The 13572-nt window shown below is 44.3% G+C and overlaps 1 protein-coding gene across 2 annotated transcripts in view; it reads left to right on the top strand.

The window, feature by feature from the left end:
* Positions 1-13572, top strand: part of ELP1 (elongator acetyltransferase complex subunit 1) — a 112176-nt gene that overhangs the window by 6016 nt on the left and 92588 nt on the right. For both annotated transcript variants that reach the window (XM_077817961.1, XM_077817963.1), the window contains exons 3-6: positions 4002-4154; positions 5461-5542; positions 11430-11510; positions 11889-11974. In XM_077817961.1, coding sequence (XP_077674087.1) covers positions 4002-4154; positions 5461-5542; positions 11430-11510; positions 11889-11974 — 402 coding nt within the window. The remainder of the gene's footprint in view (positions 1-4001; positions 4155-5460; positions 5543-11429; positions 11511-11888; positions 11975-13572) is intronic.

Below are 13572 nucleotides of genomic sequence, written 5' to 3' on the forward strand. Positions count from 1 at the left end.
GCTGCCAACTAGACATGGAGCCATTGATCATTACCCGTTGAGCCCGACAATCTAGCCAGCTTTCTATCTACTTTATTGTCCATTCATCCAGCCCATACTTCTTTAACTTGCTGGCAAGAATACTGTGGGAGACGGTGTCAAAAGCTTTGCTAAAGTCAAGGAATAACACGTCCACTGCTTTCCCCTCATCCACAGAGGCAGTTATCTCGTCATAGAAGGCAATCAGGTTGATCAGGCATGACTTGCCCTTGGTGAATCTATGCTGACTGTACCTGATCACTTTCCTCTCCTCTAAGTGCTTCAGAATTGATTCCTTGAGGACCTTCTCCATGATTTTTCCAGGGACTGAGGTGAGGCTGACTGGCCTGTAGTTTCCCAGATTCTCCTTCTTCCCTTTTTTAAAGATGGGCACTACATTAGCCTTTTTTCCAGTCATCTGGGACCTCCCCTGATGGTTATGAGTTTTCCAAGATAATGGCCAATGGCTCTGCAATCACATCCGCCAACTCCTTTAGCACTGTCGGATGCAGCGCATCTGGCCCCATGGACTTGTGCTCGTCCAGCTTTTCTAAATAGTCCTGAACCACTTCTTTCTCCACAGAGGGCTGGTCACTTCCTCCCCATGCTGTGCTGTCCAGTGCAGCAGTCTGGGAGCTGACCTTGTTTGTGAAGACAGGCAAAAAAAAGCATGGAGTACATTAGCTTTTTCCACGTTCTCTGACACTAGGTTGCCTCCCTCATTCAGTAAGGGGCCCACGCTTTCCTTGACCACCACCTTGTTGCTAACGTACCTGAAGAAACCCTTCTTGTTACCTTTCATATCCCTTGCTAGCTGCAACTCCAAGTGTGATTTGGCCTTCCTGATTTTGCTCCTGCATGCCTGAGAAATATTTTTATACTCCTCCCTGGTCATCTGTCCAATCTTCCCCTTCTTGTAAGTTTCTTTTTTGTGTTTAAGATCAGCAAGGATTTCACTGTTAAGCCAAGCTGGTCGCCTGCCACATTTACTATTCTTTCTACACATCGGGATGGTTTGTTCCTGCACTCTCAAAAAGGATTCTTTAAAATACAGCCATCTCTCCTGGATTCCTTTCCCCCTCATGTTGTTCTCCCAGGGGATCCTGCCCATCAGTTACCTGAGGGAGTCAAAATCTGCTTTTCTGAAGTCCAGGGTCCATAGTCTGCTGCTCTCCTTCCTTCCTTATGTTAGGATCCTGAACTCAACCATCTCATGGTCACTGCCTCCCAGGTTCCCATCCAGTTTTGTTTCCCCTACTAATTCTTCCCGGTTTGTGAGCAGCAGGTCAAGAAGAGCTCTGCCCCTGGTTGGTTTCTTCAGCACTTGCACCAGGAAATTGTCCCCTATACTTTCCAAAAACTTCCTGGATTGTCTGTGTACTGCTGTATTGCTCTCCCAGCAGATACCAGGGTGATTGAAGTCTCGCATGAGAACCAGGGCCTGCAATCTAGTAACTTCTGTTAGTTGCTGGAAGAAAACCTTGGCTACCTCATCCCCCTGGTCTGGTGGTCTGTAGCAGACTCCCACCACGACATCGCCCTTGTTGCTCATACTTCTAAACTTAATCCAGAGTTTTTCTTAATCCAGGTTTTTCTGCAGTTTCATACCAGAACGGAAGGAACACGTCTCATGATGTTGTTTCATTCGGGCAACCAGGCCTTGCATTTCTTTGTTGCACTGTTTGCATTATGCACACATACCTGTCTTACGGACAGGTAGAGGAACTTCATTAAAATATTCCGAAACTGGGTCTCTTTTACGGCCAGCTGACATTATAGGTTTTCCCTTCTAGTGAGAGAATGGTATGGTAGATCTCAAATCAATGAAGGCTACACTCACAAAGACCTCAAGGCTTCTGGAATATGCTGCTCAAACAGTTTCACTTTTGTTTCTACTGCCCGTCCCTCCCTTCTCACATTTATCTCCAGACTTCTTCTCCTTGTCCAGATCTATTCTGCCCACAACGATCTTCTATTCATTGAACTTTTTGAAACTGCACTTTCAGAGAGAGGTAAGGGATTGACTCTGTGTACACAAATTTGCAGAGGGACAATAGGGTTGAGGTCTGTTATTTCTAACCTCTATATATTATTGATTTTATTTAAAAACATTTTTGCTGTTTAACAAGCTTGTTATCTCTGGAGACACAAATCCACAGTTTGAGAACTGCAAAACTAAGCATCTCTGATGGTATCTTCTAGACTGAGCACTGGGTCCCATTGGGTAGATAGAAAGATTAACCTAAATCTATACAGAAGCCCCTTGAACCCCATAAGATTGGGTCCCTAATCCATGAACTGTTGGAATTTATTTACAAAACTTTTCTTAAACATTACATGAATATATGGTCTCTTACTATAGAATAAGAATTTATAATCCCTATTTCATGATGAGATATCTTTGAGCTATAATGTATCTTAATTAAAACTATCTTTGGGTAGGTTTTTTCCTCCAAAAGCATTTTATCAAAAAAATCAGATTTTTTTAATTTTGTTTTTTAAAAAAATCATAGATTTTTATCCACCCTGCTTTTAAGATCAGTGCTACAGCAGGAAGGAAATTGTAACTGCATCGTCGTGGGTGGTGTTACCCCAAGATGCATTTGGCCAATGTTTTGCAAAACTTGTACAAGCAGTGTTGCGTGCTTGTCCCGCTAGCTACAGCAGCCGTGAACTCGTAGGTAGGACTTGAAAAGGTACAGAAGTTGTCTTGCAGATGAAGATGTAACCCGAATATGGTGTAAATTTCAGTTCCACTCAGAACACAAGGGAAGAGAAGTTTTTCTGTCTTCCTTACGAGCCCTTGCTTTGTGGCAGTGCTTCCTCCGGGAGGGTCTGGGCCCTGTTGTCCCTGGAATCTGTTAGTACTGCACAGATTTCTCTGGGAGGCATGCTGCAGAGCAGCATGAGGCACTTCTCTCCCTTGCTGAGTGCACTCTGTCTGCTGCAGTCCCAGGCTGCAGCTTTTGACCAAGTGACTGAATACTCTGAAAGCTCGACCCCTCCCATTTTGCTTAAGAGTATGCTTTGCTACTGCCCTGCAGCTAGGTTGCTTCCCCCGTACTCTATTCTGTAACTCTGTTGATGGAAGAGTTCTCATACTTCCCTGGTGTCAGGTGATGAGGAAGGACACTTCTATAGAATCTCCATGCTGATTCTAGTGACACCGTCAACCTGAAATCTAGTGAGTGACAAAAACCAAGTTAAGTCATTAAATATGCTCGCCCTGCTCTGACATGCGCGCACACACATCACCTGCCAGTATGCATGGTTTTACAGTCACCGTTTTAGGATTTATCATTGCTTTTCTCTCCTCATTTGCTGTGTGAAAGGCCCGCACAGGTCAGGGAAGCTGATTGACTATTTCCGCTGTACAAGTGCAACTGGCGCTAAAAATGTGCTCTCCAGTGTACCTAGTAAAGATGCTAAGGGAGAGGAGAGGAGGCTTTTCTCTAATCTTCTAGCTATAGTATTCTGATGTGTAGTCTGTAAAACCAGCATGTGAAAACATTTCAGTCATGTGTATTTAAGGTGATGCTATCCCTCTGCTGTCTATATGATCCTTCCGAAACATTGGAGCAAATTCAGCAGGAACTTGCACCTTCTTATAGTCCATTTGATATGGGGGGCATAAGGGCCATAAAATGATACTTAATGGGACACGTTCTGTGAAGGAACATTGCCATTTGTTGATTGATCTTTCACCTAAATAATCAGTTTGAAAAGCAATGAAATATTCCAGTGTAGCTGAGAATAAAGTCAGGTATTTCCCTGTCTGATGTCTGAGTTGCCTGGCTCAGTGGTGGTGAGTTCTATTAAATCTTACTGCTGCATGTGAGGTAATATTTTTGCTGTATTTCTTGGAGATGTTGGGTGCCTAGAGTGTATAGATAGTTACCCCTCCCCCCCCCCCCCCCCCCGGATTTGTATAAATCTAAACAAAGTAACATGTAATTTTCTGATTGTCTGTTCTCTCCGTCTAGGTGACGAATGAAATTTCCTTGACTGTGGATGGTTTTCTGCCAGAAGATGGAAGTGGCCACATTGTGGGCATTGAAGATCTGCCAGATCAGGAGTGTGTGTGTGTTGCTACGGCAGCTGGAGATGTTATACTGTGCAACCTCAGTACAAAGCAGGTAAGCTGGAAGGTAAAAGGAGAAGTCATAGGCTGCCTCCATTCTTACCCAGGTAGCCTTACTGACTTCTCTGGGGTTTCTTGGGTGTAACTGAGGGCAGAATTTATATAACTTGGAAGTGTTGGTCATCCAGTTAATTCCTTGACAATGAAAAGTAATGAAGCATTGGGAACTATGCCTCTACCCCAATGCCTGCACCGGGAGTCCTACTGAAATAAGTTAATTTGTTAACCTCAGAGCAAAATGTTATTTAAAAACAAAGCTGAATTATAAACCTAACATATTTATCAGTTAGTGCAGAACATCTTCAGAGAAAACTAATGTATATTAGAATCATGTTTCTTATGTATAGATCTCATTTAAAGACTAAAAGGTTTACGTTCCATGATTAAAGGTCATAAAACGTAACTGCCAGGCAACGTTAATGAGAAACCAGAACCGTTTAGCCCAGGGAATAGCGCAGTGGACTGGGACGTCAGACTTTGTTTGGGGTGGGGTTCTAGTCCATGCTCTGCTATGGATTTGTGTGCGATCTTGGGCAAGTTGCTTAAACTCACTAGCGTCCTATCTATAATGACGCTTCCTGAAGATCTGCTATTGTACTCCAACTGGTGCAGCTGCAAAGGAAGTAGCAGCAAGGGGAGGGCTAGAATAGTCAGGGCAAGCTCCAGGGTTAGGTGACACCCTGACAGCCAGTCTGTGCTGAAACTTGGATAGCTGCTATTTCCATTTCAGCCAACTTTGTTCACATGTGGCATATTTTGCAAATGTCACTCAGACTTTAATAAAAAAAAAACGTATTCTGAAGACTGTGTAAAGTATTGTCATTTTAGTGTATGCAAGATCATGTCCTATAATATGTATTAACAACTTATCTAATGCGCTAGAGATGATATTTTCTGGCATGAGCACTAGGGTCAGAGTTAAGGTTTAGCTTCTGATCTTGTATGTCTTGGCTTTACAGATTGATGTCTCAGCCTTAACGTTGTTTTAATGCTTACTGTTTTTGCTTGGAATATATTTTGGTGTCTTGAAATTCACTGTGTGTGTACTGAGACTCCTTGTGTGTAAGACTGAGTCATTTTGCAGGTATCTGGAGTTTCCCTTCTCTTCACCAAAACGGATTGGGCCTGTTACCAGAGCACAGCTCTGGCAATCATGAGCAGCCACAGCTAGTGCAGTTGTCATCTCCCCGAGCTCCTTGTAAATCAGAACAATACATTGGAGAGACATTCCTTTCTTGCTGTTGCATATGTATCACCCATACATACACGAATACCTCACGCTGCTCATTGCTCTCTTACAGCTCGAATGTGTTGGGAGTGTGGACACTGGTCTGACCACCATGAGCTGGAGTCCTGACCAGGAGCTTGTCCTGCTGGTTACAGGTACAGATGATCGTCTGTTTGTAAACTCTGTTGAGCAAATACAAGATAGTTTAGTATAGCCTTTCATAATTTTTCATAGGGCCAAATTCTGCCCCTTTGCTCACGCTGAACTATGCTTGCGTAATCCAGTTACCTGGCCCTGAACAATTATGACACACACACGTTCTGATTTCAGCAGTTTTACAGATCTCTCTCAAGGAAGTAAAATCTGGTGTTGGATCCAGAAAAGCTGGGATAGGTGTGTTAAATTCCTTGCGACAGCCTTCATAGGAGAAATGGCTTCTCATCCTTTCTATTAGAGGCAACAGCAAAAGATAGTCATAAAGCTGAAGCCCAGAAGGGATCACCCGGTGATCTAGTCTGACCTTCTATATAGCACAAGCCATTAACATCACCCAGCAAAACCCGACAAATGAAATTAGTCTCCTGAGGGTTTTAGTATATTGGTCTAAACTAGGGCTGTCAAGCGATTAAAAACATTAATCGCAATTAATCATGCGATTAAAAAACATCCAGCAGTGCATTGTTAAACAATAATAGAATAATATTTAAATAGTTTTGGATGTTTTCTACATTTTCAAATATATTAATTTCAGTTACAATACAGAATACAAGGTGCACAGTGCTCACTTCATATTTATTTTTATTGCAAGTACTTGTACTGTAAAAAAACAAATTGTATTTTTCAATTCACCTAAGTACTGTAGTGTAATCTCTTTATTATGAAAGTTGAACTTACAAATGTAGAATTATGTACAAAAAAAACCTGCATTCAAAAACAAAAAAAGGTAAAATTTTAGAGCCTGCAAGTCTACTCAGTCCTTCTTCTTGTTCACCCAGTCGCTGAGACAAACAAGTTTGTTTACATTTGCAGGAGATAATGCTGCCCTCTTCTTGTTTACAATGTCACCTGAAAGTGAGAACAGGCGTTCTCATGGCACTGTTGTAGCTGGTGTCGCAAGATATTTATGTGTTAGCTGCGCTAAAGATTCATATACCCCTTAATGCTTCAACCGCCATTCCATACTGATGATGGGCTGTACTCGATAACAGTCCCAAGCAGTGTGGTCCGATGCATGTTCATTTTCATTATCTGAGTCAGATGCCACTAGAAGAAGATTAATTTTCTCTTTTGGTGGTTCGGGTTCTGTAGTTTCCGCATGTGAGTGTTGCTCTTTTAAGAATTCTGAAAGCACACTCCACACCTCATCTCTCAAGCACTTCTGATTCTTAAACCTTGGATCGAGTGCTGTAGCTTTCTTTAGAAATATCACATTGGTACCTTCTTTGTGTTTTGTGAAATCTGCAGTGAGAGTATTCTTAAAATGAACAACATGTGCTGGGTCATCATCCAAGACTGCTATATCATGAAATATATGGCATAAGGTGGGTTAAACAGCCAGGAACATACAGTTCTTCCCCAAGGAGTTGAGTCAGAAATTTAATTAACATATTATTTTTTTAATGAGCGTCATGAGCATGGAAGCTTGTCCTCTGGAATGATGACCAAAGCATGAAGGGGCATACGAATGTTTAGCATATCTGGCATGTAAATACCTTGCAGTGCTGGCTACACAAGTGCCATGCAAATGCCTGTTCTCACTTTCTGGTGACATTGTAAATAAGGGCATGGCTACACCTGCAGATGTAGAGCACTGGGAGTTAAACCCGCCTTCAGCGAGCGCAGTAGGGAAAGCGCTGCAGTCTGTCCATGCTGACAGCACACTGGCGTGGCCACATTTGCAGCATTGGGAGCAGTGCATTATGGGCAGCTATCCCAGCATGCAAGTGACTGCGACGTGCTTTTCAAATGGGGGTGGGGTGGAGTGGAGTGTGACGGGAGTGTGTTGTGTGTATGTGGGGGGGAGAGTGGGTTTTTGGGGTGCTGAGTGTCAGCGTGCTGTCTTGTAAGTTCAGACTCCCCTCCCCCCACCTCTCTCTCACTCACTCAAAGCAATCAGTAAACGTTTGCGTTTTCTCGGAGCTGATAAGCAGCCAGCTTCTCCGAAAGGGAGCTTTAAAAGGGCATTTCCTCATTCCTGCATCCGATTTCACGCAACAATGAGAAGAGTGGCCGCTTGACTTAAGGGGATTATGGGACATTTCCGGAGGCTGATCAGAGCTCAGTAAAGCAACACCTCGTTCACACTGGCGCTGCAGCGCTCCAGCGGGGGCGCAGGAAATGTTATTCCACTCGCCGAGGTGGAGTACCAACAGTGCTGTGGCTGCAGAGTCAGAGTGCTCTGCATACCTTGCCAGTGTGGACGGGTAGTGAGCTAGTGCGCCTGGGGCTCCTTTAATGCGCTGTAACTCGCAAGTGTAGCCAAGCCTTAACAAGAGGGCAGCATTATCTCCTGTAAATGTAAACAAACTTGTTTGTCTTAGCGATTGGCTGAACAAGAAGTAGGACTGAGTGGACTTGTAGGCACTGAAGTTTTACATTGTTTTGGTTTTGGGTGCAGTTATGTAACAAAAAATTCTACATTTGTAAGTTGCACTTTCACAATAAAGAGTTTGCACTACAGTGCTTGTATGAGGTGAATTGAAAAATACTATTTGCTTATTTTTACAGTGCAAATATTTGTAATAAAAAATATACACTTTGATTTCAATTACAACACAGAATACAATATATATGAAAATGTAGAAAAACATCCAAAATATTTAAAAAATTTCAGTTGGTGTTCTATTGTTTAACAGTGCAATTAAAACTGTGATTAATTTTTTTTGAGTTAATTGCATGAGGTAACTGCGATTAATCAAAGCCCTAGTCTAAACTATTGTGTTCCAAAGACAGAACAGGAGGGCCTGAGGTGCCCAAGGTCCCTGGAATGGCAGGGAATTGATCAAGTGACATACACCAAGATAACCCTGGCAAGTGACCCTCATCCCAGGCTGCAGACGAAGGCAAAAAATCCCAAGGTTGCCGCCTATCTGACCTGAGGGAAAAATTTTTCTTGACCCCACATATGGCCTGTTAGACCCGAGCATGTGAGCAAGAACCAGCCGCCTGAGAAGGAGACTTAGTGCCACCCCAGAGCATCAGCCCATACCAGCCAATGTCCTGTCTCCAGCCGTGGCCACCTCTGTGCTTCAGAGGAAGGAGACGAAAAACCCAGAATACTTTGTGGGGGGGGAGGGGAGAGAGAATACCATTTTCTGACCCTGTGGGTGACCAGCTGAAGACCTGAAGCATGAGATTTTTATGATTATCTGACATGGATCAGGAGGGACTCTAAGAGCTACCAGGCCCTGCTATGCAATTCCTCTTGTACATGTCCAGCTTTCTCTCAAAATTAAGTTGTTTGCCTGCACAGCTCCTACTGGGAGACTTCCAGAACCTCACCCCCCTAATGGTTAGAAACCTTCAAATTTCCAGTCTGAATTTGTTCATGGCCAGTTAATATCTTTTTGGTCTTATGCCAATATTGTCCTTTATGTTCGATAGCTCTTCTCCCTCCCTGTTGCCCCCCCCCCCCCCCCGATGTATTTATAGAGAGCAGTCACATCCCCTCTCGACCTTTGTTTTGCTGGGCTTAGCAAGCCTAACTCTTCCAGTCTCCCCTCATATGATAGGCCCTCCATTCCCCCGGTCACTTATCTGCACCAGTTCCGGTTTGAATTCATCTCTCTTGACCGTGGGTGATCAGAATTGTACGGGCTCCAGATGAGGTCTTACCAGTGCCTTGTAAAATGGCATTACTACTTCTCTCTCTCTCTCTCTCTCTCTCGAATATGTCCTGCCTGATGCATCATAGCATCATATTTGCCTCTTTCATAACTGCATTACATTGTCATCCTGTTATCGACCAATACACCCAGGTCTCTTTCCTTTTCTGTCACTTAGAATCATAGAATATCAGTGTTAGAAGGGACCTCAGGAGGTCATTTAGTCCAACCCCCTGCTCAAAGCAGGACCAACCCCAACTAAATCATCCCAGCCAGGGCTTTGTCAAGCCTGACCTTAAAAACCTCGAAGGAAGGAGATTCCACCACCTCCGTAGGTAACGCATTCCAGTGCTTCACCACCCTCCTAGTGAAAAAGTTTTTCCTAATATCCAACGTAAACCTCCTTCACTGCAACTTGAGACCATTACTCCTTGTTCTGTCATCAGCTACCACTGAGAACAGTCTAGATCCATCCTCTTCGGAACCCCCTTTCAGGCAGCTGAAAGCAGCTATCAAATCCCCCCTCATTCTTCTCTTCTGCAAACTAAACAATCCCAGTTCCCTCAGCCTCTCCTCATAAGTCATGTGTTCCAGTCCCCTAATCATTTTTGTTGCCCTCCACTGTACGCTTTCCAATTTTTCCACATCCTTCTTGTAGTGTGGGGCCCAAAACTGGACACAGTACTCCAGATGAGGCCTCACCAATGTCAAATAGAGGGGAAAGATCACATCCCTCGATCTGCTGGCAATGCCCCTACTTATACATCCCAAAGTGCCATTGGCCTTCTTGGCAACAAGGGCACTCTGTTGACTCATATCCAGCTTCTCGTCCACTGTAACCCCTAGGTCCTTTTCTGCAGAACTGCTGCCTAGCCATTCGGTCCCTAGTCTGTAGCGGTGCATGGGATTCTTCCTTCCTAAGTGCAGGACCCTGCACTTGTCCTTGTTGAACCCCATCAGATTTCTTTTGGCCCAATCCTCTAATTTGTCTAGGGCCCTCTGTATCTTATCCCTACCCTCCAGCATATCTACCTCTCCTCCCAGTTTAGTGTCATCTGCAAACTTGCTGAGGGTGCAATCCACGCCATCCTCCAGATCATTTATGAAGATACTGAACAAAACCGGCCCGAGGACCGACCCTTGGGGCACTCCACTTGATACCGGCTGCCAACTAGAGGTGGAGCCATTGATCACTACCCGTTGAGCCTGACAATCTAGCCAACTTTCTATCCACCTTTATAGTCCATTCATCCAGCCCATACTTCTTTAACTTGCTGTAGATGGAAGAGAGAGAGTCTCTCCCTTTTATCATGTCCTTTCTTTCCTCTTGGCTCTTCTCCCTCTCTTCTCCCCCACCCCCCGCCCTCCTCAGAGTCAGGTGGGCATTACCCCATCACAGTCCCAAACTGCCCAAAGGAAGGGGATGACTTTCTCTAGGGTTTAATAGATTGTTTTGTTGCTGCCTAAGCCAGTATCCATTGTTCCTGTGAGGCTGGGCTGGGTTTATCCCATCCATGCCATGACGAGGTGTGAACTCCAAGAACAGAGAGGCAGAGTTTTTTCATGGGCTTGCTTTAAGCCATGAGGATACATATTCAGCCTCGTAACTATATACATGAAATTATAACCTGTAACCTTATTATAACATTACTGTTACAACCATGCTCAGTGCATGATCAGCCTTCTGAAGACACCCAACGTGACAAACTTTGCATTGGATACCACGCAGTCATTTTATAAAGATGAACATGCGGGGGTGTATGGTGTTCCCCCGAAGTACAGAGTGTCGCAATAGGACTCATTAAAAAGATAACCATGACTTCGTGCGGAGGTGAAATAACACTGAGATTTTACAATTGTAATTGTAGAGGTAAGAAATTCAATACATATGCTGTGTTTTTCACTAGATTTTTGGATGTTACTGCATTGAATTTGTGGTTTTGCTTTAAGACCTTTTCTACTTATAGGAATCACTGTCAACTTAAAACCTACTCAGTTTCAAAGCTGAATTCAAGGTAGTGTTCAAGAGCTGCTTGCCTCTGAGTCTCCCTGCCAATTTTTGTGGCTTTACAATCATATTTTCCTGTTGTTGGGAGTGATTTTTTTTCCTCTGCTTTTGCTATGTGACAAACAGGGAAACTGAATTCAACCTTCTCTCTTGCACTGGAGAATACCACACATGTAATTTTTAATTCTGGCTCGTCTGTTTACAATGCAGGTCAGCAAACTCTTATTATGATGACAAAGGACTTTGAACCAATTACTGAAAGGGAGATCCACCAGGATGACTTTGGGGAAGGTGAGTTGTTGCAGTGAATACAGACACTCAAAAGTATTTCATTGTTCTCTCATAATAATGAATGAAATGAACGAACAGCATAAACTCTGCCCAGGAGGCAGCAGGATACTACTGTCAGGTTAGTAAATTGCAGCTGAGTGTCAATATTTTCTTGGCAGCAAAGGCGCTAAATGTGTCAAACCTGCTGGAAAGTTACCCAGCTGCTGCAGTGCTGTTAGCCACATGTATCTCTAGGAAATGCATCCCATAGAATAGCTCTAACAGCTTCTCCTGCACAATAGGCTAGGAAGGTGATGCTGCGTTGAGGTTCTATTTGTCTGTCAAACTGCATGGTACCATTTTGTAAGTCTTCAGATATTGCAATTCTCTCTCCTGTAGGAAAGTTCATCACTGTTGGTTGGGGTAAAAAGGAGACACAGTTCCATGGATCAGAGGGCAAACAGGCAGCTCATCGCAAGCAAACGGTACTGCACTGATATATGAGGTCTCCATGCTGCCCAGATGGGACAGCTATACAGAGAGAGCTATTGTCTTTCCCTCCATGCTATGCAGAGAAATGACGCTCACACTCTCCTGCTTCTTCCCTGACATTATGTCCCTATTTATCACCTAATTTGTTCACTGTTCACTTGATTTAAGTCAAATACTTCCCCCCTCTCTACTTCAGTAATGCGGGGTTGAATGGCTGTGCTGCTCACTCAGCACTGACGGGTTCAGAGTGGTTTTCAAACACAACAGGCAGCGCAGGTGGTGCTGCCTGGAGTGCAGTTTGCCCAGTGCTTCCTGTTATAAGACCCTGTTTTCAGTTGCTTGCATCTTTGCCAAACTTTAACTGTTCGCATTGAAACTTTCACACCAGATGTCTGTCACAGGATTTTTTTTTTTAAAGTTTCACCTAAAATGGTTCAACTCTTTTTCTGAGAATGAGATTGGAGAGGAATATTTTGTTTTGCCCAAGTTTTTAAAAAGTACTTACTGCTGTTTCATTGGCAAACGATAGCATCCCCAAACTTTGGGGCATAGACTTTGAAAATATGGCAAGGCCTTTGTGTCAGGGATGTGCCTTTTGCTGTTTCCATAAAAATTCACCAAAATTGGTCAAGTTATAAGCCTTCAGGAAGTCTTATTTCATACTTGTTAAAGTGCAGCAGCTAAATTCTCTGAAGATCCTGTCTGCACTGAGCATTCTTTGTCCCCTCATAGCTCCTACATGGCAACTGGACTGCACATACACCATCCCAGGCTTCAGGGGCTGAGCAGGACTTTCCCTACAATTGCTGTCCCTGGCAGCATAGGGCTTTTGTGGCACCGGGCACCAGAGCTGAGAGCAGGGATATTGTGTCCTGTGCACACAGTGACCCTTTGCTGGGGCCCAGGGCGTGTGGAGGAGGAAGCAACCTGACTTGAGCACAGGATCAAGAGCTGGGTCGGGAGGGAGTAGGTTGGGACAAGAAGCCAATGCAAGGATGGGGAGGTGGGGAAGTCTGACATAGGACAAGGAGTTGGGAGTGCCTTAAACTGGTTGGGCAAGGAGACTGAGACAAGGTGCCTGGGTGAATAGACTGGAGCTAGCATGAAGGGAAGTCTGTGACTGGTTTGGGGTGCCCCCAGGGGGAATTGAGGACTGGTTGGGCAAGGAGACTGGGCTTGGAATGTGGAACGTGGGGAGCAGTGGAGACTGGCATTGGGACTAGGAGACAGATTGGAGAGTACAGGGCAGGAAGGGGGTCAGGCTTTGGGGGAAATGGGCAGAAAGGTCTTTGCCCACTAGAGCATGCTCCCCTCCTGAGCCCGGAATGAAGCCCAGGGTCTCTGAGACTCATCATTCCTCAGCTGTCAGAAAATATCTGTGAAACCCATTGGCAAAGTGTCTCATCCCCCTCTAGTGGCTGGTCCCAGTGGCAGATGACAACCTACTACAGTAGAAGCTCAGAGTTACGAACATCTCAGGAGTGGAGGTTGTTTGTAACTCTGAAATGTTCGTAACTCTGAACAGAAGGTTATGGTGGTTCTTTCAACAGTTTACCACTGAACATTAACTTAATACAGCTTTGAAAGTTTA

The sequence above is a fragment of the Eretmochelys imbricata genome, chromosome 5 (assembly GCF_965152235.1).
Source record: "Eretmochelys imbricata isolate rEreImb1 chromosome 5, rEreImb1.hap1, whole genome shotgun sequence".
Lineage (NCBI taxonomy): Eukaryota > Metazoa > Chordata > Testudines > Cheloniidae > Eretmochelys > Eretmochelys imbricata.